The 27646-nt window shown below is 41.5% G+C and overlaps 1 protein-coding gene across 4 annotated transcripts in view; it reads left to right on the top strand.

Annotated features, from left to right (window-relative positions):
* The window catches only part of LAMA3 (laminin subunit alpha 3), a 258466-nt gene that overhangs the window by 174669 nt on the left and 56151 nt on the right, over positions 1-27646 (top strand). For 3 of the 4 annotated variants that reach the window (XM_070629807.1, XM_070629808.1, XM_070629809.1), the window contains 4 exons: positions 5601-5831; positions 10034-10147; positions 15505-15614; positions 19474-19554. In XM_070629807.1, coding sequence (XP_070485908.1) covers positions 5601-5831; positions 10034-10147; positions 15505-15614; positions 19474-19554 — 536 coding nt within the window. Of the gene's footprint in view, positions 1-5600; positions 5832-6730; positions 7202-10033; positions 10148-15504; positions 15615-19473; positions 19555-27646 lie in introns of those variants that run through there. The other variant, XM_008542444.2, reaches the window with a different exon arrangement.

A 27646-nucleotide genomic window follows, 5' to 3' on the forward strand; every position in this document is an offset into this window, starting at 1 on the left:
TTATTCAATCTGTCCAATATCTCAAGGTGATACTTTTTCAAGTACCCTGAACTCACAAATACATTTTAAGATTTCTATACTGGTTTCTATATATTCTGTGTATTCCATCCATACAATGGAGTCCTATTTGGCAATAAATGAAACAAAGTGTTGATACCTACCACAACATGGATGAATCTCAAAACCATTACACTGAACAAAAGAAGCATCACAAAAGATCACATACTGTGTGATTCTGTTTATATGAGAGGGGTGACACCAGCAAAAATGGCTGAGTAAGAACCTTCAAAAATTCTCTCTTCCATAAAAGCAATAGAAAACTGGCGAAAATGGTCAGAAACAACTATTTCATAACTCTTGGAATTAACCAAAGGCTTGCAGCAATCTGGAAAGCATTTATTCAAGAAAAATGGCTGAATCTTAGTAAGAACATCAAGCTTTGTGATAGTCAACTTGCTCTATTTCCATCATCTTTTCCAGCTCCATAGTAGCCTTGAAAATCAACAGCCTACAGTCAAAGTGAAAGCCAGCAGGTTGGCAGCCACTTGAAGGGAAAGAGTGGGATTAGAGCTTCTCAAAGACTCATTCACAGAGAACTGTCATGATTTGACCTGTCTGGAGGTTTTCTGGAAGATGCCACTTCCAAGGCGGTCTTCGTTTGACTGGAGTCGGAACTCTCCCAGTATGAAAAACCTTTTTCCTGAGGGTGTTGTTGAAAACATTTAGAGGAAATTGTTTAACTTCTTGGCTGCCTGAAATAGTGGACAACAGTTGGTCAAACAAGAGGCTAATCATAAAACTTAAAATAAAAAGCTGGGGGGATGAGATGTCCATAGAAGCTTTGAAGAGCTCCAGCACAATCCTGGGAATGTAGAAGGCCATGCATACTCAGGGCCGTTCGCATGCTCCAGAAAGCCCTGAGAAGGCCTTAAGCCCTCACCTCTGGCTGACCTTGAGGCTCTCTGCAAGCAGAAAGTGAAGGCCAAAGCAGAGTTGTCAGCTGCCCGGCTGAGTGTTGAGGGGTCCCCCGTCATGCACACAGAGCACTTTTGCAAAGACTAGGAGACTTTTTGGTTCCAGGCATTTAACGAAATCTCTGTCTAATCATTAGCTGACCACAAAGCTAACCAAGCAGAGACTTTAGTGGCCACACATGACAAAGAATACAGACTTTACAGAGTTAGCTCAGGAAAGTCACAACAAAGACACAAGCAACAATAATAAACAGCAGTGGCAACAAATCCTGGGGAGGGGAAGACTATGGTTTCCTGAGTTGCCACATTATATTGTTTTAAATATTCAATTTTCAACCAAAAAGTTATGAGACATGCAGAGAAACAAGAAAGTATAGTCCATGCACAGGGGGAACAAAGCAATAAATAGAAACTGTCCCTGACGAAGCCCAGAACTTAGACTTACTAGAAAAAGACTTTAAATCAACATTTTAAATATGTCAGAGATCTAAAGGACACCATGTCTAAAGAACTAAAGGAAAATATGAGAACAGTGTCTCAGCAAATAGGAAATACCAATAAAGAAATATAAAATATATAAAAGAATCAAATAGAAATTCTAGAGTTGAAAAGTGCAATAACTGAAATGAAGAATCCACTAGAAGGGCTTCTTTGGACTGAATTATTTCCCCTCCAAATTCATACGTTGAACCCCTGGCCCCCATTGTGGCTGTATTTGGAGTTAAGAACTAATTAAGGTTAAATGAGATCTTAAAGGTGAAGCTGTGGTCTGATAAGATTAGTGTCAGTATAAGAGGAGACACCAGAAAGCTCACTGTCTCTGTGCTCCCTGTGAGGACACGGTGAGAAGGCAACCAACTGCAAGTCAGGAAGAGAGTTCTGACTAGGAACCAAATTGACTGGCATCTTTTTTTTTTTTGAGGAAGATTAGCCTTGAGCTAACATGTGCCACCAATCCTCCTCTGCATTTTTGCTGAGGAAGACTGGCCCTGACCTAACATCTATGCCCATCTTCCTCGACTTTACATGTGGGATGCCTGCCACAGCATGGCTTGACAAGCGGTGTGTAGGTCCATACCCGGGATCTGAACCAGCGAACCCCAGGCTGCCAAAGTGGAACATGCAAACTTAACTGCTGCACCACCAGGCTGGCCCCTTGCCTGGCATCTTGATCTGGGATTTCTAGCCTCCAGAACCAAGAAAAGAAATTTCTGTTGTTTAAGCCTATGTTAAGTTTATAGTATTTTGTTATGGCAGCCTAAGCTAACTAAGATAAGGGCTCAACAACAGATTTGAGCAGGCAGAAGAAAGAATCAGCTAACTTGAAGAAGGTCAATTGAGATTATCCAGTCTGAGAAAAAGAAAGAAAAAAAAATGAGGAAAAACAAACAGACTCTGAAAGATATGGGTCACAGTCAAATGTAACAACATGTGCATAATTGGAGTGCCAGAAGGACAAGAGAGAGAGAAAGGGGAAGAAAAAATATTTGAAGAAATAATGGCTAAAACCTTCCAAAATTTGATGAAAATCATTAATCTACACATCCAAGCTCAACAAAGTCCAAGTAGGATAAATACACGAGACCCACACACAAAGACATCGTAGTAAACATTCTCAAAGACAAAGAGAGTCTTGAAAGCAACACAAGAGAAGCACTTCACATACAAGGAGTCCTCAATAAGAGTAACAGCTGATTTTTCACCAGAAACCATGGAAGTCAGAAGGCAGTGCAATGATGTTTTCAACATACTGAAAGAAACACACCATCAACAAAGAATTATATGTCGAGCAAAATGTCTTTCAAAAATGAAGGAGAAATGAAGACATTCCATTCTTAACAAAACAGAGAATTCATCACTGGCCAACCTTTCTTACAAGAAATGCTAAAGGGAATCCTTCAGACTGAAATGAAAGGACACTATAGACAGTACCTTCAATCCACATCACATACGAAGAACACTGGTTTGGTAACTACATAGGTTAATATAACAGGCAGTATAAATGTATCTTTTGTTTGTAACTCTTTTTTTTTTTTCTGTCTGACTTAAAAGACAACTGCATAAGAGCATAATTATAAATGTGAGTTGATGGTCATACAATGTATAAAGATGTAATTTGTATGACACAAAGGAACAAGGGAGGAAAGGAAGTGAATAGAAGCAAAGTTTTTGTATACTGCTGAAATCAAGTTGGTATTTATACAAATTGTCCAGCATGGAAAAATCCATAGAGACACAATGTAGAGTAGTGTTTGCTGGGGGCTGGCAGTTGGATTGGGAGTAACTACCATGGGCACAAGGGTTCTTTTTGGGGGAATGAAAATGCTCTAAAATTACATTGTGGTAATGGTTGTATACTTTTATAGATTTACTAAAAATTGTACACTTAAAATGAGAGAATACCATTGTATGTAAATCATACCTCAAGCTGTTAAAAATATAAGTTAAAATTGTAGAAGTATTATGTTTATATGTTAATAATAATAGCTACCATTTATTGAATGTCTGCTACATGCTAGGCACTATGCCGAACACTTTATATACATTATATCATTTCATATACTTTAATCCTCATGATAGTCCTGAGATTAAGTAGTAGTATGCCCATTTAAGAGACGTGGAAACTGAGTTCGAAGGAGGCAACAGAATATAAAAGGTTAAAAGTGCAGGCCTTTACATGAAAAGATGCCCAACATCACTAGTCATTAGAGAAATGCAAATCACAGCCACAGTGAAATATCACCTCACACTCATTTGGATGCTACTATTTAGAAAAAAAGAAAAACAGAAAACAAGTGTCAGTGAGGGTATGCAGAAATTGGAACACTTGTGCACTATTGGTGAAACTGTAAATGGTGCAGCCATTGTGGAAAACAGTATTGAGGCTCCTCAAAAAATTAAAAATAGAATTGCCATATGATCCAGCCATCCCACTTCTGGGTGTATATCCAAAAGAATTGAAAACAGGATTTTGAAGAGACATTTGCACACCCATGTTCATTGCAGCATTATTCACAATAGATAAGAGGTGGAAGCAACTGAGATGTCTATCAACAGATGAATGCATAAAGAAAATGTGGCATATACATACATTGAAATATTATTCGGCCTTAAAAAAGAAAGATATCCTACCCAGCCATCCCACTACTGAGTATCTATCCAAAGACCTTGAAATCAGCAATTCCAAAAGTCCCATGCACCCCTATGTTCATTGCAGCATTATTTACAATAGCCAAGAGGTGGAAGCAACCAAAGTGCCCATCAACTGATGACTGGATAAAGAAGATGTGGTATATATATATACAATGGAATATTACTCAGCCATAAAAAAGGATACAATCGTCCCATTCACAACAACATGGATGGACCTTGAGGGTATTATGTTAAGTGAAATAAGCCAGATAGAGAAAGACAATCTCTGTATGACTCCACTCATATATAGAAGTTAAACACATGGACAAAGAGAACAGATTAGTGGCTACCAGGGGAAGAGGGGGGGAGTGGGGGGTGGGCACAAAGACTGAAGTGGTGCACCTACAACACGAGTGACAAACAATAATGCACAACTGAAATTTCACAAGGTTGTAAATTATCATAATCTTAATAAAAAGTAAAAAAAAAAAAAAAAAAAGAAATCCTGTCACATGCTAGAATGTGAATGAAACTTGAGAACATTATACTAAGGGAAATAAGGAAGTCACTAGAAGACAAATACCACATGATTCCACTTATATGAGGTATTTAAAGTACTCAAATTCATGGAGAAAGAAAGTAGAATGGTGGTTGCCAAGGGCTTGGAGGAGGAGGAAATGGGAGTTATTGCTTAATAGGTTCAGAGTATCAATTTTACAAGATGATGAAGCTCTGGAGATCTGTTGCACAACACTGGGCATATGGCTATCACCATTGTACTGTGCACTTAAAATGGTTAAGGCACTGGCCCAGCGACGTTGTGGTTAAGTTCTCACGCTCTGCTGCAGCAGCCCAGGGTTCACAGGTTCAGATCCCAGGTGCAAACCTACATCCCGCTCATCAAGTCATACTTTGGCAGTGTCCCACATACAAAATAGAGGAAGATTGACACAGATGTTAGCTGAGGGCAAATCTTCCTCACCAAAAAAAAATAATAATGATAAGGTTAAGATGGTAAATTTTATGTTATGTGCTTTTTACCATCATAAAAATAAAATAATATGAATGTGTATATGCAAGAAAAGAGTGTACCTTCTGTCACAATTATACACCTTGAATTAATGGTCTGAGCTGCATGACTCAATTTCCATATGCTTCTCTCCTATACCCTTCTCACTCACTTTGTGCTTGTACAAACAAAAGTGCATTTTAAAATAAGCATAACACTGGGACATTTTATTTCATTTTATTCTTCCTTATTTCCTGTCTTCATTTTCTTCCCCTTTCTCGTGGCACTCTCCCTTTTTGGGAATAATCCAGGACATCTGACTTCTGAATGTAAATCCACTATCTTCTACTTACCCATCTTATTTTATTTTCTCTTATGCGTCGTAATTGTCTTTTTTTTTTATTTGTTCTGGGCATCTGCCTCTTTGAAAGCCCTGGAAGTGAGCTGGCCTAAGGCAGACCTTCTCTCTCTGTTTTCACATGTAGGGAAACTTCAGACACGCCAGCAGCGGGGCCCAGGTGTCTCGGGAAGAGCTGATGATGGTGCTGTCTAGACTGGAAGGTGTGCGCCTCCGCGGCCTCTATTTCACCGAGACGCAGCGGCTCACTCTGAGTGGGGTGGGGCTGGAGGAAGCTTCTGACACGGGAAGTGGACGTAGAGCACAGAATGTAGAGATGTGTGCCTGTCCCCCTGACTACACTGGTGACTCATGTCAGGTAGGAAATTCTCTGGTAACAGAAGATTCCCCCGGGGGACTCCTGTGCCTGGCTTTCCTGGCTGCTCTTCAACACCACTGGACATTCTGGGGCACTCTGCCCATTGCACAAGTTTCTGCTGGGCTATAGCTTCTTTCTTACCTGGACCACTTCCAGGTATTGAATATCACAAATCACAAATGTCTCAAAATCCGTAGGCAAGCCGCCAGAGCGCCATAGATCCGGGGGTTGTAGAAATCAGGACTCTCCCAGAAGTAGGAAGGAGACCGCCAGTGAGCATCCCAGTATTTGAGCCACTGCTTTCCCAGTAGCTGACCCAGGGTTCTTATGCCTTTCTCTAACCCAGGGCTCCCTCCAACCACCCACCCCGCAGTGGAGCTACAGTTCAAAGAATATCCTGATTCTTCGAGGGGAAATCGCAGTCCAATTTTCTAGCTCACAGCAGGTCTTCATTTGAGGCCCCATTGACTCAATTTGTTCTCTGGTGATTAAAAGTGCCATGAAATGAAATTATTTAATATCTCAAGCTGTAGATATGTTCTCTTCCTGAAGATAGGGAGGGAAGCACAATGGTTAGTACAATTATTAGGAAATAGCAAGCATTGTCATTCTGTGTGTTCCGTACACCCAGCATCTAAGACGACACCCTTCGTTTTATCTCCTGATCCCTTGATAGCAGGAAACCCCCAAGGTGATCTGCACTTAAGAGTTCCTAGTTGTTTAACCTGCAAATATATTACCTGCCATGGTTTTCCAGGGACCCCTGTCTTATAGCATTTAGTCCACAGGGGCTGACATTTTTCTTCTCCCTGCCCTCCATCTCTTTCCAGCCCGATTAAACACGTAGCCCAAGGGAAAGAGTGGAACCTCTGGATTAGCACCCTCCGGCCCAGGGCGTGTTCTTTGCGCGTGACTCAGCCTGTGATTTACAGCTGCTCTAATCGCTAGGGCTGTCTGCGGGGCGAGGTGGGTGGAAGGTAATGCCTGCCCCACCTCGCAGGAATTACAGAGCGGTGCGCTTCCCGGTGGGACTGTTATGTGTGCTCTCTCACCGGCTGACTCATGGGTGAAGTTTACAGGTGGGGCCTCCTGCCGCAGACAGCCTGCCGTACCTGAGTCAGGCAGGCCTGGGCACCGAGCAGGAAGGGCAGGTATAAGAGGAAGAGGCAGAGGTTTGTGCGCAGCCAGCAGGACACCTAGGGACCAGGATGCCCCCAGCAGTGAGGTGGTCCGCGGGATGGCTTTGGATCTTTGGGGCAGCCCTGGGGCAGTGTCTGGGATACGATTCACAGCAGCAAAGGGTAGTGTTTCTTCAGCCTCCCGGTCAAAGCCATCTGCAAGCAAGTTATTCGGAGTTTAAACCCAGCCAGGTAACGTCCCTTTTGAATTTTGGTTTGGGATGGGGAAGCGTTCCCAGCTTTGTGACATTTTAAGTTAGGGTGATGACAGAGTAATGGGTGGGCTAGGGGAGGGGCGGCTGGCCTCCCCATCCCGTTGACTGGCAGGGTTTATTACGGTGCCTGACAGATTGCTCTTCTGAGCTGTTCACCACAAACCCCATAAACATCAGCCCACCTGGGAATGCTGAGAGAGCTAAGAATTTAAATGCTTGTGCGCTGTTAATCTGCTATGAAACTTTGTGCCCTTTTGAGAGTATCCCAAGCCTCAGGACAAAAGAGTCTAATGCCTGTAGGCTTCCAAATTCTGCTTGGAAGAAAAATTACCCATAAATTAAATTATGAGAATCAGTGAAATCCGTGTTATAAAAAAGTGATGAGATCAAGTTTGTATAATACCTAACAGACATGCTTTAATTTGCCAGGCATTAAACACTCATAAATTCTGCTCTCTCTCTCCTTAAACTCCCTGGATGTTATATGTGTACTCAAAGAGAGATCCTCTGGCTGCTGAAATAACCCTTGGAAACCTGATAGGAACTAATTTTCTCATTTGTTCTATGAAAGTTTATTGGAAAAGTTAGCCTGAAAAATTATCACTTAAAAAATGGTTAGTTGCAAAACTCCTTTACTGAAATAATATATTAGGATGCATTCATTTTCATTTGGAGTAAATCTTCAATACAATCTGAATGCTTGAACTGAATTTTTTGTAAAATGTGGAGTTTGAGTGCTTTATAGAGGTAAGGAAATGGCTGTAGTTCAGTAACTGACAAACGTTCTGAGAGTCACATGACACCTAAGTCTTGCTTTCTCTGTTTCTAACCAAAAGGAAATTAAGATGGGTGATTTAACTTTAATCAGGATAGACTGTCCTTCCCCCAAAGCATGTTTAATTAAGACTTCCATCGGGCATGTTGTCATAAATGAACCAGATATATTGATTTATTTGGGTAATTTGTTCCTTAGCCAACATGATTATTTTATAAGCATGAAATGTGATATATGGTGCTAATTATAAGGTACTTGCCACTTATTAGTAGAAATTATTTGTTCATAGATGTGATTACGCCATCATTGGCTGACTTTCCCTCAAACATCTCTTTGTCGTGCTTTCAGCTAAAGAACATTCCTTTCATACTTTGATTCTCTTTTAGACAAGCCTATTCATATAACACATAAAGTAATCTAATTTTTTGCAATGTGTTCTTTTGCCTAAACATGGTTTCTAATAGCTTAAGGGAAAAATATATTGGAAGTTAGAGTTGTGCTATTGTGTATGATTTGTAGTCATTGGTGATTCTGGAGGAAACTTCTGGCAGCAACTGGAATAGTCCACTCTGGGGAGCATATGAGGCTTCCTTCTCCAGCCTTATCACGTTGGCTTCTTTCTCCCCTCTTGACCAGGTAGAGGCATTTATGGCCATGGATGAACGAGAATAAACAGTTCAGTTCAAGGTCTCCCTTCACTGTAGTTTCAGAGTCTTACAGACATATGTGTTGTTTGAAGAGGATTAGATAAAAGATGGTCTTTTATCTTGAAATGTTAATTTTTCCTGATGCTTTAAAGATAAGGCATAGAGGAGACAGGTGAAAGAAACTAAAGACAGCATCTGATTTTTTTTTTTTTTTTTTTTTTAAAGATTTTATTTTTTCCTTTTTCTCCCCAAAGCCCCCCGGTACATAGTTGTATATTCTTTGTTGTGGGTCCTTCTAGTTGTGGCATGTGGGACGCTGCCTCAGCGTGGTTTGATGAGCAGTGTCATGTCCGCGCCCAGGATTCGAACCAATGAAACACTGGGCCGCCTGCAGCGGAGTGCGCGAACTTAACCGCTCAGCCACGGGGCCAGCCCCAGACAGCATCTGATTTTAGTCAGTGCACTGATTTGCTCTGCCAGAATAAAGAAAGTATCCATAATTCTCTTTAAAGACAGAAATCTAAATAATGTTTAATGGCTAGCGAAAGAATAGTTGCTTTTTTTTTTTATTGGGGGGCATTCTTAACTAGAATCCTTTCTTAAAAAATATCAGTTCATTCAAAGAAAACCATCATTATTTTCATCCATATGAAAAATACTAACGTGTTACACTGGAAAGAGACAATATACTGGAGATAGAAATAATGAAAGCAATATTGAACAAGAGAAGAAGACCACACCTGAGGAGATTCCATGAAGCTGGGTCTTTGTGTGTTCAGTCAGAACCAACATCCCTGCAAAGTTCTGTATGAAAATGCAAGCCATGCCTCCCCTGGGCTCCCTGTTGCCCATAGACTGGTGAGTGGCAGTGAAATGATTCCACCAGTTCTGCCATATTGTGTAGATCCCAATGAGGACTCCTATACCCCGTTCCCACACTGCTTCCTCCACCAGCCCAAACCGAGGTTTGGAGAGGGAGTACCTACCCAAACAGAACTTGAGGGGATTTGCTTAGAGATCCTCCCCCACTAAGGACTGAGGTCCTGATCCTCTTTGTTCCTTCACCATTCCATCCCTCCGCTCACCCTCTAAACAGTTGGGGTGAGGGGGAGAGGAACCCACGTCCACCCTCCACACTTCCCCTTTCTCTGAATTCCCCACCTCACGTCTCCCACTCGGGCACAAACACACATTCTCTCCTTGCCATGGGAACAACATAGAACCTGACAGAAAAAAGCAAGTGGACCTGGCTAGTGTTTAAAAGTAGAAATCCACACACAGACTAAAGGAAAGAAGATAAAAAAGTAAATGCTTGATAGAATTGTCACGTGCTTTGGGTAATCATTTTCTTTCTTTGTATTGACTAAACCTTTTGTTTGAAAAATAGGGTTGTAGCCCCGGATACTATCGAGATAACAAAGGCTTATATACTGGACGGTGTGTTCCCTGCAGTTGCAATGGACATTCACATCGATGCCAGGATGGCTCAGGAATATGTATTGTGAGTAAACTGATGCTCTGATGCTACCAGCAGGCAATCTGTGTCTCCCCATTCCCCACTACTAGGCTCTGGGACACCAAATGTCACATCCCCTGCCAGACCCTAAATAGAGCTTGCTATGTAAATATAGAAGGCTCCAGTGTGATTAGGATGAATTATTTTACACTCCACTTTTTCTTCCATTTTAACATGTGCCCTCAGAGAACTCCTGTCTGAACAACTGAATTACACATTAGCTTCTAAATCTCTGCTTCATTAAATGGTTTTAATGGGTGGATTCTGGGACTTAACTCTTGCTGGAATATTACAAATCAGAGCCACTGCTTTGGGCCCTAATTTTGTTGGGGTAGCAGGAGGTTGCAGGAGGGGAGCCTTGTTGCTCTCAGATGAGCAGGAGCTCAAGAAAGTAATCGGGTAGAAGGAGATGCTATGAAAGGTTTAAGGCTCACACTCAGTCAAACACAAACCCTCCACAGCTGCCAAGACAAAGCCGATCTATGTGGGAAGACAGCTGAGGGGAGTCCTTGCTGTCCGTGGCTCGTCCACCAGAAAACAATCTTCTTTTGCAATATTTTAGAAAATTCTCCCAGAGAAAATTAGATTCTCAGGAAATTTTCCTTTTGCGTAATGAAGCAGAATGGTTTTTATTCTGCTGCCTTCCTCCCTTTCATCAGAGATCCTCTCCCTGGCAGCCAGGGTGTCCCCACTGAGAAGGAGAATGGGCAGTTCCAAGGAAAAGAGAGAGCGTCGGTACCCCCAGAATACAAAGCCCCAACTCATGGGGTGCTGTTTGGAAATACATTCTTCTGGCACAGATTCCCTTTGCATTGTGTAATGCAACCAGAGTGTGTTTCAATTATTTGAGTTCCTACACTGTATTCAGCCGGTTCAGCATGTCCCAGGGAGCTGCTTCCTCTGCAAGATGGGACAGGCCAGGACAGGAAATTGCTGTAAAGAACTCGATAGAATATTCTGTAAGATTTTAACCTTCTAAGTTCAAAAAGAATAAAAGACATTGGGAAATACTGTTTTACAGCTCCTAAGTATTCTTATACAATAGACCAGGTTTGATACTGTCTGTTGTGTGTAACACAGGTAGTTGCTTTAATGAAAAATAAATATTTATCTTGTCATTGAGCCATTGCTAGATGTGGAGTCCACTTTATCAAAGGAGTGAAGAACAAAGTGGGTTTTCTCTGCAGTCCATTCACCCAGTGAAATGATCAATAGTGAGTCATAATTCATGTTTTCATCAAATGGGAAGATTTTCTTTTCCATTTCCTTTCTTTGTAGCTCTGTCTTCACTTGTCCCTAATGGCTGTGTGGCCTCTAGAAAGGATTCATTCAGGAAACACTTCCTGAGCATTTGCTCTCGTGGGAGGGACAGCCAAGTGCAGGGGGTAAAACCATCGGGCGTGATCGCTACTCCTATAAGGCTTGCCGGCTAGTGGGGAATGCGCATGCGCACACACACTCTCTTGGAGCCCGTGTCTGCAGTCACTTAACCGCTCAATGGCAGGCACTGAGAGCCAGCACTGCTCTCAAATGTGCCCATTTCATGGGAGTTAAGGAGGCAGCCCTCATTCTCAGAGAACAGTAATGGGGAAACCAAGTACCTTTCACCATCAAACAGGCTGATTCCTCTGCAAATCAGCCTCGACCTCTCAAGACCCAAAGTCAATTTCTAAAATCTGGACCTTCACACATGTGCAAATCTCCATGTCGTTTCAAGAAAGCAGAGCAGCTCCTTGCTGGGAAAGCAGAGTGTGTCCATTTGAGAGGCAGGAGTAGCAGGTGATGTGTTGTGTGGGTGCTGTGGGCAGACGGACCTGCGACGGACCCATCTCTCCGCTCAGGCCCCTGCCTCTCCCTCTTCTTGCCCACTCTCTCTGCATTTCCCTCCTTTCCCCCATCCCCTTGCCTTCTACTGTCTCAGTCACCCCTCATCTTCCTCTCTGTTGCCATGACCCTTCCCCTTTCTCTTCTTCTGATCTCCTTTCTTCCGTTTTCCTTCATTTCATTCCCTGCCACTTGAGTCCACCTTCCCCCCTACTCCCAGAATGATTTATCTGAAACTCACAGCTGACTCAGGGCTCCCTTGAGGCTCATGGCCAGCTGTCCACAACTCCTTGGTGTGGCCTCAGGGCCCCCTTGATCCGGGCTGCTGCCTCTCCAGCTGCATTCCACCCGCCTTGGCAGTTCACCCCCCAGAATACCAGTTGCTTCACACTGCCCAGACACACTGCACTGCTCCTACAGGACAGTTCCCTGTACTCGGAATGCCCTTCCCTCACTTCTCCACCCAGCTCGTTCCTCTCCTTCTATCCTCCATGCAGGAGGCACCAGCACTGAAGCTCCTTCCCTGAAGCTCCTCTTGCCCTTACGGGATACTGACACACCTTTGTCATCGTATTTTCCACATTATATCGAAGTTGTCTATTCACATATTTGGTATATTCTATCTACCCCCGAGTGAGGGTGCCAATCCATCTTTGCATCCCTAATACGTAGCATAGTTGAGCTTACAGTAAATGCCCAACAGATGTTTGGTGTCAGATGGTGCTAGGAGAGCATGTGCTGTGGGAATGGATGTGGATTCATTCATTCATTCCTTCACTCATTCATTTATTCACAGTAAAACAAGGAAATTTGATAGGCAGATGCCTCCATTTGCAGGACTGATGAAGAAGCTTCTAGGGTAGGTGCTCTCAACTGAGGGTGATGGGTATTTCAGACATTCTTATGGGATTTTATCAAGCAACACAGGTTTTGACCACCGCTTCCACAGTCCTCTCTCCTCATTCCTGTGGAGGACCAGTGTTCAGAGTCTTTTCACTAGGAAACAGATGGCCTCACTGCAATTCTTGTTTTTCCCATGTTTCCAGCTCAGAACTAAGTAGATATAGAACTAAAATATCTCTCTTCAGGTATGTTCTTTTTTAACATTGTCGTTTGGAGTTGAAAAAGAAAGGAAACTAAAGTGGAAAGGTAAATAATTACTTCAAAAGAATGGATGTTTTCTGAGGGACTCAGGCATCAGAGCAAAGTGAGGGTGAAGCGTGCCACCAGCACCCTCCCCTGACACCCGGGACCCTCTGTGGATCCTGCATACCACAGTGTGGATTTGTTCCCAGTGTCCGGACCTACAGGGGAAACCCACACAGCAGTGGCATTTGGGGAAGGAGGGAAGGATTCGGGGCTGGGCGGAGCTTCCTAGTGATGCTCAAATGTCAATCTGTGAGCAGCATCCTACTTGAAAGACCCACCTAGTTTTTTGAAATATTTACTAAACGCTTGTGTGTATAGCACGATTTTACATCCAGAAAAAAAATGAAAAGATATTTTAACATCTTAGTGGCTTGTGTAATTCTTAGTTACTCAAAGGTTGGTGAAGGATGGATCTGTTTAAGCTGAACAAACTGATGACATTCATGACTGAGGGACAGTCTTTCCCGTTGGAGCACTGCCACACCCACTTAGGACATATATGTGTATTATTTTTCCCAATCTGGGTTCAGGTATTATTTAAAAACTCACATCCATTAAAGGTTCCTACTCCAGCACTACCTCTGCATACAGAGGTAACATGTATAGGCAAATTTTTAAAATTATACTTATTCCAGGCTGTGTAATTAACACAAAGTATCTCTGAATTATCGAATGCCCACAGTAAGGGGAGTTTTCCCAGCTCTTTTTGTGCATTTAGATCTTCCTTCTAGAGGAAAGCCAAGAAAGGTTATACTGGGCTAAAAATTCCACAAAATAAACCAATTCAACACAATTCACTTAGCTTTGTCTCAACAGACTGCTCAGTTGCAAAGTCGTATGATCTCAACACTTTATGAAGAATGACTTTCATTAGACACTGACCTTGACATGAAAATAGTTGTTTTTACATAAACTCTGTTGACGAAAATAATCCATAACCAATCTGCAAATGAAAATTTGGGTGAGTTTATTCTGAGCTGAAATCTAAGGACCATGGCCCGGGGCCTTTCTTCCCAAAGGAAGAAAGGGCACCAAAGAAATGAGGTATACAGAGTGGTTATATACCCCCAAAGAGGGTGCTTTACATATGATTGAAATGTCCCTCCCACAATAGTCACAAGATTGCCTTGTCAGCACAGAGCTTGATGGACACAGCAGGTAGTGGGTCTGCTATCTTGGTGGGCATAGCAGGAGGCAAGTCTATTGTCTCGAGCTGGGTGGTCACAGGTGAGCGCAGCAATCAGTTCCTAGCCTAAGGAAAGATGCTTAATCCTTAAAGAAATGCCAACGTTGGGAGGGGGAGGGAAGTCAGTTACAGGAGGTTACCAGACAAGCACAATAAAATGCAGATTTAAGTCCTTGCCTTTGGTATTGATTGAGAGTTTCTAGAGACAAGGTCATCTCCCCTTCTTGGTACAGAGAGGGAGATATCTTTACAGATGGAGAGTTCCTTTACAATGTAAATGTCTCTTAAGGAGACGCCAACGTTGGGAGGGGGAGGGAAGTTGGACCTTTACCTCAAGGGCCTTTTGCTCTTGCCATAGGGAATCTCTAAAGCAGATATACAATGCATGCTCAACGGCCTCGGTCAGGCCCTTTTGGAAAGACAAGGTCAGGCCGAATTAGGTTTATACCAAATGGCTTCCTCATATTCTCCAGTATATCCTATTGCTTGCCATTTTTATTTGTCAACACAAAGCTTAGATGAAATTAATGTCTTGCTTCTTTAAGACATTGGAATTGAATACTTTCTTCAGATATGATGCAACTTTTTATTATTGTAACAAATGCCATGTTTTAAAAACTTATTTCAGTTTTATTGCTTTTTGCTCTATCTTTGTTGAGTGAGGTAAAATCAAGTTAATTTTCATAGAAGCAATTCCAAGGGGAAGAGAGGAAGGGACTGCATTTGCTGAGGCCCTATTATACTTTTTAAAGTCCTCCCAGCAACCTTGGAAAGTAGGTATGATTCTAACTGTACATTTTAAGAAAATTAGAATTGTATGTAAATCATACATCAATAAAATTGATTTATAAAAAAGACTGAGGCTCAGAGAGGTGAAAGAACTTGCCCGAGATTCCACAGCTACAAAAGGCTCTGAACCCAGCTCGTCTCTCTCCATCTCATCACACCTCTCAATGGTGAGCACCAGTGGCTGATAGAAGGGCACTTACACCTCATTTTTAACACCGACAGTGATTGGATAGGCAGGAAAAATATTCAGCAAGTTGAACTGATATCACCATACAGAGTCAGAGGACTTGAGTTATAAGTATGTGACTCATCACAATTAATCATCAATTAAGATGATAATGATCTTAATAAGTATAATTGGCTGCTGTTAATTATACTGTTCCTCCGTCTCAAGAACTGCCAGCATAACACCGCTGGGAACCACTGTGAGCGCTGCAAGGAGGGTCACTATAGGAACGCCGTCCAGGGATCCTGCATGGTCTGCCCGTGTCCTCATTCAAACAGGTACTGTGGAAGCTTGAAGATAATCTGTTGAGATAGGAAGTAGTTTGGTGATTGCCTAGGGCTAGGGTGGGGAGTGGGAGGAAAATGGGAAGTAACTGCTAAAGCGTATGGGATTTCTTTTTGGGGTGATGAAAATGTTCTAAAATTGTTTGTGGTAATGGTTGTACAACTCTGTGAATATAGTAAAAGCCATTGAATTGTACACTTGAAATGGGTGAATTGTATAGTATCTGAACTTTATCTCAATAAAGCAGTAATATTAAAAGAGAAGAATAACAAAAAATATAAAACGGAAAAAGCAGTCTTTCCAAGTTGTATGCTTCTGAGTTTTTCCTTTTCCTCTTTCCTTTTGCTATTCATTTAGTGACTAAACAATTAGTTATTGAGCATCCATTACAGGGCTAGGAGTTGGTCTTCTCTAGATGCTGAGGAAACTGCAGTAAAGAAAACCGGCAAAGATTCCGATGTCATGAGGCTTGACCTGGAGAATGTCTGTGGGGGGAGTTGTCACACTCAATAAAGACATGAACAGATAAATAAGACATATAATTTCACGTAGAGATGGGCTATGTGATTGATAAAAGGGTTATGCAATTGATAGTGAGTAGATTCTTTAGAGAGGGTGACAGGAGGGCTTTCTGAAGTTGTCGGGCAGGGACCAAGGAATGATGAGATGGAGTAAGCCATGACAATATCTTAGTGATGGGAGTCCAAGGCAAGGAAAAAACAGGAGAGAAAGCCCCTGTAGTGATGTGTTCGTGGACAGTAATATAGAGGAGGAAGACTTTTCCTCCACCTAAGTTGGGTTCATCTGGCCTGAGAACGAATTAAATTTCACAGGAGACAGAATAGCAAGAGAAAATTAAACAAAGCTTTATGAGGACCAAGGCCCGGGGCCTTTCTTCCCAAAGGAAGAAAGGGCACCAAAGAAGTGGGGTGCACAGAGCAGTTATATACCCCCAAACAGGATATTTCACATATGATTGAAATGTCCCTCCCACAGTAGTCACAAGATTGCCTTGTCAGCACAGTGCTTGATGGACACAGCAGGTAGTGGGTCTGCTATCTTGGTGGGCATAGCAGGAGTCAAGTCTATTGTCTCGAGCTGGGTGGTCACAGGTGAGCGCAGCAATCAGTTCCTAGCCTAAGGAAAAATGCTTAATCCTTAAAGAAATGCCAACGTTGGGAGGGGGAGGGAAGTCAGTTACAGGAGGTTACCAGAAACAGGAATAAGATTATTATGCAGATTTAAGTCCTTGCCTTTGGCATTGATTAAGAGTTTCTAGAGACAAGGTCATCTCCCCTTCTTCCTGGTAGAGAGAGGGAGATATCTTTACAATGTAAATGTCTCTTACAAAGGGTAAGTAAGTTCTACTTTTCAGTTGCTTTCCTGTCTGGAAAGAAACCAGCCTCAAATAATCCTCATGCCAAAGAGACATATTTTGGGGTGGCCATTTCCAGGTCCCCACAGTAACAAGGCAAGATTGGCTGGAGTTCGGTGTGGGAGGGAGGGCCAGGAGATGAGGTTGGTGTGGCAGCCAGAGTTCAGATCCTGTAGGACCCTGCATGCTGTGTTAAGGCGCTTGCACTTTATCCTCAGTGTAATGGAAGCCATGGGACAGTTCTGAGCCACAGAGTCATGTGATCTGAGTTGTCATTCAGACTCTAGTATGGCCAACAGATTATATAGGTAGAAAGCTACCATTTTCTTTTCATGGTAATCCATGCTCTGTTGGGGCTTGGCAACTTGTCATATTCTGGCTCATCAGGACATGTTCACTGTAGGTCCAAGCAAAATATAACAAGTTACTAAGTAAAGCAAGAGTTGGTTTGAAAATCAGGACGATACTGATAAAATATCAGTAGTGCACAGGCTCTGGAACAAGTGTGGACCCCAAGGCTGATTGATATTAGCTGAGTATCAGAGAAAGTGGCCAAGTCTGAAAATTACCAAAGTCACTAGCCCAAATGTGGCTTTTCTGGAGATGCGTATTTGAAATGTTCACCCAGCTTTGCCATCTGTGTATTTGATACTCCTTAAACCTGCCCAGTCCTGTGACTTTATTTGTAAAGGGATCTGTCACTTGACACCAGCCCAGACTTGTTCAAACAGAAGCTGGGGAGAGTAGAAAGCGGTGAGATTTCCACGGAGTGCTTCGGAAAAGCTTTACATCTTTGGTTGCAAAGCGTATTGTTATCAAGGTCAGCTTCCAGCTTCTATGCAGGTGAAGTAACACAGTTCCTCAGATTTATCAATAAAACCCTATTTTTATCTGATTCTCCTTCCAGCCATATTAATACTGCTGACAAACTTGGAACTATCCCTTTAGAGTGTAACTTTGTATCCATGTAATAAGCCAAGAGAAGATTCCCAAATAAGAATTCTCTTATCAGTGTAGGGGAGGAAGACATTTCCTCTATCCAAAGTGGGTTCATCTCGCCAGAGAACGAATTAAATTCACATGAGACAGAATAGCAAGAGAAAATTAAACAAAACTTTATGAGGAACCATGGCCCGGGACCTTTCTTCCCGAAGGAAGAAAGGGCACCGAAGAAGTGGGGTGCACAGAGCAGTTATATACCCCCAAACAGGATACTTCACATATGATTGAAATGTCCCTCCCACAATAGTCACAAGATTGCCTTGTCAGCACAGTGCTTGATGGACACAGCAGATAGTGGGTCTGCTGTCTCGGTGGGCGGAGCAGGAGGCAAGTCTATTGTCATGAGCTGGGTGATCACAGGTGAGCGCAGCAATCAGTTCCTAGCCTAAGGAAAGATGCTTAATCCTTAAAGAAATGCCAACGTTGGGAGGGGGAGGGAAGTCAGTTACAGGAGGTTACCAGACAAGCACAATAAAATGCAGATTTAAGTCCTTGCCTTTGGTATTGATTGAGAGTTTCTAGAGACAAGGTCATCTCCCCTTCTTGGTACAGAGAGGGAGATATCTTTACAGATGGAGAGTTCCTTTACAATGTAAATGTCTCTTACAAAGGGTAAGTAAATTCTACTTTTCAGTTTCTATCCTGTCTGCAAAGTTACTAGCCTCAAATAATCATCATGCCAAAGAGACATATCTTGGGGTGACCATTTCCAGGTCCCCACACCAGCAAAGGATAAATGGAGTTACTTTCCCTCAGATTTCCATGTGTAATGTTCAATGCACAGACGTAGACATTTCACAAGGCAACAGGGAATTTTCATGATCTTGTCTATTAAAAAAAAAAATTTAAAGCTTCTCAAATATACACCAGTTTAGAACTAAAAGAAAAGGAATCAAAATTCCACAACTTGATTTGAAAAGTGTAAAAATCATCATTGGTTATGCCAACAGAAATACCTAGGCATCAAGCATGCTCTGTGCCTCAGTTCCTTCTGAAGTTGCTTGCTTGGACCCTCCACCACCTTTTCTTCCCAGAAAGCCATGCACCGGATAGAAAAGAACTAGAATAATCGAGGAGAAAATTTTTTTAAAGAATCAGAACTCTCTGTTCTTTTTTCTGCCTGGGCTTGTTTTATTCCTTCCTTGTTATTCCTGGAAAAATGCTGTTGTAATCATCTCTTCCAAAGTGAGCTACTTCGCTCTGACGTAAGGGAAGGAATGTTTTCTCCAAGCCAAAAATAAAACAGAATAAGTGTCTCCAGTGTGTCTTCACCAAAATTTGCCCAATGTCAGCTGAAATAATTCATCATTAGCTCTACAAATCTCAATAGGCAAAATTTTCTTCACACAAAAAGTAGCCAGACCCTTGGTCTCTGTTTTCACTTAATGCAAGTCAGTTCTCTGTGGCCAAAAATAACGAAAATAAAGCCTATCGATTTATGTTCTTACCGGGGCTTTTTTCTGTCTTCCTTCAAGTTTTGCCACCGGCTGTGTTGTGACTGGGGGAAACGTGAAGTGTTCCTGCAAACCTGGATACACAGGAACACAGTGCGAAAGGTAGGTGCGGCCCCTCCCCCTTCCTGATCCTCCGCATCCCCGCCCCGCCCCCTCCCCGCCCCTCTCCCCCCGGCCCCCCGCCCCTCCCCCGTGGCTCCCCTTCCCATCCCCTCATCCAGCAGGTGGGGGTGGGCTCTGTGGGCAGGTTGCTGCAGGCACTGGGTTGTGGGTGGCGCTCAGCAGGGTTGTAGCTCAGTGCTAGGAGCTGGGCGTTTGTTTTCGCTGAGGCTAGTAAGAGGTTTCCTGGGAAAAACACAAAACGGCTCACTTGATAAATCATTAACTTCCTTCTCTTTCTTGTTTTGAACGTGTTTCAGAAATTTGAGAATGAGGTCCAGTATGTCATAGCTGTATACACTCCCCTACACACCCCTATATACCCCTTCTCCCAACACACCCCTACCCCTCGTGTGAACTCATCCCTACATACTCCAACCCACATGTATACACAGCTCTACCTCCCCCCAGCCCACACACATCCCTACTTGCTGTGTGTACAACTCTACATAAGCCTACATACACACAAACATCCGCAGCCCTAGATATTCATAGACACGCACACACACACCTCTCTCTTTATCCCCACACGATCTTATGAACACTTGCAGGATAGTCTGTGTCTTATTAATTTCTGACTCCCTAGTGCCCAGCATGGTACTGTTCATATAATACATATTCAGTCATGTTTATGAAACAAAAGAATAAATGTTGCAAAATGGAAAGTATATACTTAATTATAAAGGGCCACAGAGCCAAGCTTTAGTATTTTCATGAACAAATTTTCGTGATTAGCTACTATGCATAGGGCACTGCCCAGTATTATGAAGACTGTAAAAGCTACTTACAATCTAGCTGGGGAGATAACACACGTCTATTTGGGAAAGTAACCGTATAACAAATGAATCATATGGACACCATATTTTTAAATTTAAAATAACTTTATCATAAAGTCAATACATATTTATTATAAAAATGATGTAATACAGGTGAGCAAAGAACCAACAAGGCCCACCACACCCCTAAATAGCCCTATATGCTCACATACGCTCGCTACAGGCCTATTCATAATCATTTTACCTGCAGAAAACCACTGTTAAAAACTTGTATATTCTTTTTTTAATTTCTTTTTTATTGAGGGCACATTGGTTTATAACATTATATAAATTGTAGGTGTACATCATTATATTTCAACTTCTGTGTGTGCTACATCCTGTTCACCATCTAAAGTCTGGTTTCCATCCATCACCGTACAAATGTCCCCCTTTGCCCCTTTCACCCTCCTCCACCCTGCTTCCCCCTGGTAACCACCAAGCTGTTCTCTGTGTCTATGTGTTTGTTGTTGTTGTTTTTATCTTCCACATATGAGTGAAATCATATATGGTGTTTGGCTTTCTCCCTCTGACTTTTTTAGGTAGCATAATACCCTCAAGGTCCATCCACGTTGTTGCAAATGGCAAGATTTCATCTTTCTTTATGGCTGAATAGTATTCTATTGTATATATATATATATATATATATATACCACATCTTCTTTATCCATTCATCCATCAATGGGCGCTTAGGTTCTTTCCAAGTCTCAGCTGTTGTGAATAATGATACAATGATTACAGGGGTACGTGTTACTTTTTCAAATTGGTGTTTTCATGTTCTTTGGATAAATACCCAGAAGTGTAATAGCTGGATTATATGGTAATTCTATTTTTAATTTTTTGAGGAATTTCCATACTATTTTCTATACTGGCTGCCCCAGTTTACGTTTCCACCAGCAGTGTATGAGGGTTCCGTTTTCTCCTCATCCTCTCCAACACTTGTTCCTTTTTGTCTTTTTAATAGTTGGCATTCTGATAGGGATGAGGTGATATTTCATTGTAGTTTTGATTTGCATTTTCCTAATAACTACTGATGTTGAATATCTTTTCATGTGCCTGTTGGCCATCTGTATATTTTCTTTGGAAAAATGTCTGTTTAGATCCCCTACCCATTTTTTAATCGGGTTGTTTGTTTTTTTGTTGTATGAGTTCTTTGTATATTTTGGATATTGACCCCTTATCGGATATATGATTTGCAAATATGTTCTCCCAGTTGTTAGGTTGTCTTTTCGTTTTGTTGATAGTTTCCTTCACTGTGCAGAGGATCTTTAGTTTGATATAGTCCCAATTGTTTATTTTGTTTGTTTCCCTTGCCTAAGGAGACATATCCAAAAAGATACTGCTAAGACCAATGTCAAAGAGCATACTGCCTATGTTTTCTTCAAGGACTTTTATGCTTTCAGATCTTGTGTTCAAGTCTTTAATCCATTTTGAGTCTGTTTTTGTATATGGTATAAGATAATGGTCTACTTTCATTCTTTTGCGTGTGTCTGTCCAGTTTTCCCAGCACCATTTATTGAAGAGACTTTCCTTTCTCCTTTGTATGTTCTCGGCTCCTTTGTCAAAAATTAGCTGTCCATAAATGTATGCATTTATTTCTGGGCTTTCAATTCTGTTAAATTGATCTCTGTGTGTTTTTCTGCCAGTACCATGCTACTTTGATGATTATAGCTTTGTAGTATACTTTGAAATCGGGGAGTGTGATACCTCCAGCTTTGTTCTTTTTTCTCAGGATTGCTTTGGCTGTTTGGGGTCTTTTGTTGTTCCATATAAATGATTCTTTGTTGTATTTCCATGAAAAATGTTGGGATTTTGATAGGGATTGCATTGACTCTCTAGATTGCTTTAGGTAATATGGACATTTTAACTATGTTAATTCTTCCAAATCACAAACATGGAATATCTTTCCATTTCTTTGTGTCTTCTTTGATTTCTTTCAACAATGTCTTACAGTTTTCAGTGTACAGGTCTTTCACCTCCTTGGTTAAATTGATTCCTAGGCATTTTATTCTTTTTGTTGCAATTGTAAATAGGATTGTATTCTTGATTTCTCTTTCTGCTAGTTCATTGTTAGTGTATAGACACACAATTGAATTTTCTATGTTGATTTTCTACCCTGAAACTTTACTGTATTCATTTATTATTTTTAATAGTTTTTTGGTGGATTCTCTAGGGTTTTCTACATATACAATCATGTCATCTGCAAATAGTGGCAGTTTTTCTTCTTCCTGTCCAATTTGGATCCCTTTTATTTGTTTTTCTTGCCTAATTGCTCTGACTAAAACTTCCAATGCTACATTGAATAAGAGTGGCAAGGGGTTGGCCCCATGGCCTAGTGGTTAAGTTTGGCACACTCTGCTTCTGTGGACCAGGTTCAGTTCCCAGGAGCCTCCATACACCACTCAGTGGTGGCCATGCTGTGGCAGTGACCCACATACAAAATAAAATAGAGGAAGATTGGCACAGATGTTAGCTCAGGGTGAATATTCCACAAGCAAAAAGAGTAGGATTGGCACAGATGTTACCTCAGGGTGAATCTTCCACAAGCAAAAAGAGGACGATTGGCACAGATGTTAGCTCAAAGTGAATCTTCCTCAGCAAAAAAAAAAAAAAAAGAGTGATGAGAGTGGGTGTCCTTGTCTTGTTCCTGTTCTGCTTTCAGTTTTTCTCCATTGAGTATGATGTTAGCTGTGGGTTTGTCATATACAGCCTTTATTTTGTTGAGGTACTTTCCTTCTATACCCATTTTATTGAGAGTTTTTGTCATAAATGAATGCTGACTCTTGTCAAATGCTTTTTCTACATCTACTAAGATGATGATCATGTGATTTTTTTATTTTTCATTTTGTTAGTGTGGTGTATCACATTGATTGATTTGCAAATGTTGAACCATCCTTGCATCCCTGAAGTAAATCCCACTTGATTGTGGTGTGTGATTCTTTTATGTATTGTTGTATTTGATTTGCTAATATTTTTGTTGAGGATTTTTGCATCTATGTTCATCAGCAATATAGGCCTGTAGTTTTCTTGTTTGGTGTTGTCCTTGTCTGGTTTTAGTATCAGCATAATGTTGGCCTCCTTAATTTTTTGGAAGAGTTTGAGAAAGATAGGTATTAAATCTTTTTTAAATATTTGGTAGAGTACACCAGAGGTTTGTGGGGCACTGCCTCTGCTGTTGCCTGTTACCTTGTGGCTGCAGGCACCACTCCAGTTGGGATGTTGGAGTCCTGTGTGCACCTCTGCTGCTGCTACCAGGCTCTGAGTAGCTGCTGGGGGCCTGAGATCACAGAGCTTCACCTCCACTGCTGCTCCACTCCCCGTGGCCACAGGTGCTGCCACAGCTGGCTGGCCAGAGTTGTACACACACCTCCACTGCTGCCCACCGAGTTCTCTGGGGCTAGGGGCAGCTGGCTCAGACACCACAGTGGGGGGTCCAGGGTCCTGGGCTCTGCCTTGTTTCGCCTCCTCTGTGTGCTCCAATCCACTCACCTCGTACGTACTGATATGTGGCTCTCTCCAGTGTCCTGGTGAGACACTGTAATGTAACCTTTGTTGGGTTATGGATGTTTTACTTGCTGTAGATTGAAGGGGAGAGACAAAGGGATCCTGTCATGCTGCCATGTTGATATCTCCAAGTTGTTGTATATTCTTATAGATCATTTCTACGTGCACAGACTTTTTCTTAAAAACAAAAGTAGATTGCTGTTTTACGTTCTGTTTTGACTTGTTTTCTCATCTAATAGTATGTTAGTGGTATCTTTCGGTGTCCATAAGTATTCTTTGATAACGTCATGTCAGGACCCAGAAGTTCCACTGAAGTTCCATAATCCCTTACTATTGGTCTTTGAGATAGTTTTACATTTTCCATTCAAAGTGGCATTAAAAGTAAATCCTTTTAGCTAAATATTTCTGTACATAAATCCTCAAGATGTAAGTATAGAAGTGGATCCCTTGGGTCAAAGCATAAGTAAATTTTAGAGAGTTTTGATATGTTTTGCAAAATTGCCCTCCAGAAAAGTTGTATCATTTACATTCCTACTAGCAGCAAAAGAACCATTGCCTGCCACCAGTGGATACTAAAAATGATCAATTTTTAAAATATTTGCCAATTTGATAGGGGAACATTGTATGTCATTTTAATTTACGTTTCTTTGTTTAATAATCAGATTGGATTTTTTTTTCTTGTGCTTATTGACCATTTGTAAATTTTAGTTTTTGAATTGCTTTCCAAGTCTTTTACACATTGTTTTCTAGTGGAATGTTCTTTTATATTTTCATTGATTTGTACAAATTCTTTTAGAGGAAATTAACCCTTCATACTATATGTTGCAAATATTCTTCTTGGTTTTCTTTTTTTGTATGTTTTTTGGTTTAGTTTTAGTCGATCCTACATATGCAACAGTTAAGTTTTACTATATTTGTATCTATTTTGTCCTTTAGGGTTTCAGCCATTAGTGTCATGCTTAGAGGTTATGTAAATGCCTATGTATATTTTCTTTTAGGATTTTTATGGCTTTATTTATTACATTCAAATCTTCCTGATGGTGAAATTTGGAATCTATGTTTCTGGAGGTGTTGCTTCTCGTATGGCAAGATAGATTTAGGGTCAGCATGTACGGCAAAGATTGACCAGAGTTCAGATAACCTTAACTATCTCAGTATCCCATCTCTCAATAATCCAGGGGCCAGGTTGCATGAAATACACATAATATTTGGTTATACCCCAGAACCACACTCAGTAGGGTAAGATGTTCACACAGGAGAGGCACAAGGAAACTAGACCAACGGGGGGAATAGCAGATTCACATCCCTCGTGTCGTGCTCACTGCAGGATGTGTGCTCATTGAGTGAATGGGGACGACACTCCAGATGTGCTTTCCTCTCTTATCTCATGCTCTCTTGCTCTCCTGCTCTTTCTTTGACAGGTACGTTTAGTTGAATTCACTGAAGCTAAATGTGTATATACAAAATTTCTATATAATCTTGGATTTGTTTCTATATTTTTAGTTGGTTGTTGTGGCCACTATCAATTCCGTATCATTCCTGAAAGCATAAAATATCCTCGAATATTTGGTCGAGCAAGGCTCCCGTCATAACCCTTATTTACAGTTTTTCTTTGATCATTCCAGCATATTATTTTTATGGATAAACTTTAGAAGAGTTTAACCCAATTTCAAAAAAGGAGAAAATTAATTCAACTGGATTTCATAATAAAGCAGGGCCACTCTAGACTCGGATTATTTGAAACATTTTATGGACAAGGTGGGACTTAGGTAGGTCGAAGGGATGCCTAGAACCCAGTGGAGCTGGAAGGTGGAAGTGGAAGGTGGCTCAGGTCAGGAAAGTAATTCAAGAAAGCCCAAGGGCCTGGAGGATACCTGCCCTGCATGGAAGGGAGGACGGCGTAATGATGGGGAACTCCGAGCCTCAGCTAAGGCTCTGGGCACTGACCTGTGGTAAAAAGGAGCAATTCAAGGTTCTGTTTCCCATTTCAGCAAGAGGAACATTGCCCACACTTGCCTCACATCTATTGTTCATTCTTTCTTTCAATGACAGATGTATGGAGAGCCTCATATATGCCTGGCACCATGCTAAGCATTTGAAACATGTCATCAACCAGAGCACAGACTGCCCTCAAGGGTTTTGCAGTCTAGTAGGGGACAGACATACAAAGGAGCTGTTAAACTAGTGAGAGAAAACATCACTGGGCTAAGTCAGGCCATAGTTGGAGGGACATCCAACCAGCCTTGAAGGGTGAGGGACGGAAAGGGCAGCTCTACTGAGACAGAAAGACTGAGTGGAGTGGGGAGCAGAGATTGCAAAGGTCTTCCAGCTCTATGATTTAAAAGCTGTGGGCCTCCCACCCGGGAGAGGCATCCTAATTTAATCCTCCTTAGAGTCCTTCATACACAATGAAGTGGAAGACAGCAACAGGCTAGATGAGACATCCATTGGCAGGCTGCTGATTTGAAAAGAGAAATACTTAATTAACAGTCCTCTCTGCTTATGTTTGTTAGACTTGATGTCAGAAGAAAGCAAGCTATTGTTTCTTAAATTTTTTTTAAAAAAACTTGTTCACAAGTAAATGGCATTTTAATGTCAAAATTTTTCATTTGTTAAGCAGTTATTGAGCACCCACTCTGTGCCCGGCCGCCAGGCGTCATTCCCAGCACTGGTTGTTAACTATGCAATGATAAATACAAGGACAACATAGAGGGAAAAGTGAGAATAGATGCGAGAGGTAGCTGGGCAGAGCAGGGAGCAGCCAAGCTTGGGGAGTGAGTAAGACAGGCTTCTCAGCGCACAGCGTGCTCTGGGGCACGTTTTCCACCCAGAGCCACAGATGACAAACGTGTTCTCTCTGTTTGTTGCAGCGAGGTTACTATGAAATCGGAAAGTTTGACTTTAGTCCATTGTGTTTAGCCACTACCATGAAATAAGAATGAGAGAACCAGTTATTTCCTGTAATTGGTAACTACTTCTGTGCAGGAGTAAGGAAGAAGCAAATCAAATTTCCTGAATATTTATGTAATTTTAATATGTTTTGTCATTGTGTATCATTTGCTTGGAAAGTTTAGATGTGCATGAGACATCAAAAAATAAAGTATTTTAAACATAGATCTTTTGTGTGACATGGTTTATTAGGTAGAATACAGGGCTGGTCACCTAAAGTAAAGCCATGTTATTAGTATATTACCAACCTGCTTGGTAGACTTAGATAAGCCACCTCAGCTTAGTTACCGTCTTGATAATTAGGCAATGCATGGGTTTTCTGCTTCCCATCTACTTTCTGAAATGTCATAATTACAAATGATACAAATTATACATACATACAATATACATATGAATATGTCATCATGTCTTAAAATGGTAGCTATCTTTTATTCTATTATGTGCAGGCATTGTATTAGATTCTTTACTACCTTATCTTTTATATCATATCCATCAACCAAAATAGGTATTGTTAGCACAATTATATATTCATTTATTCATTTGGCATACATTTATCTGGCACCTAATATGGGCCGAGGCACTGTCCCACTTGCTAGGGATATATCAGTAAGGAGACAGCCAAAAAATTCATGCCCTCATGGAGCTTACATGTTCATGGGAGGAAAAGATGAAGAAACAGAAGCTTGAGGGGATGGGGATAACAGCCCAAGATTACATAGTATGTGGTGGAAGCAGGGACCCAGCCAGATCTTGTGGATTCAAAACCTGTA

Source organism: Equus przewalskii, chromosome 7 (assembly GCF_037783145.1).
Source record: "Equus przewalskii isolate Varuska chromosome 7, EquPr2, whole genome shotgun sequence".
Taxonomy (NCBI): Eukaryota; Metazoa; Chordata; class Mammalia; order Perissodactyla; family Equidae; genus Equus; species Equus przewalskii.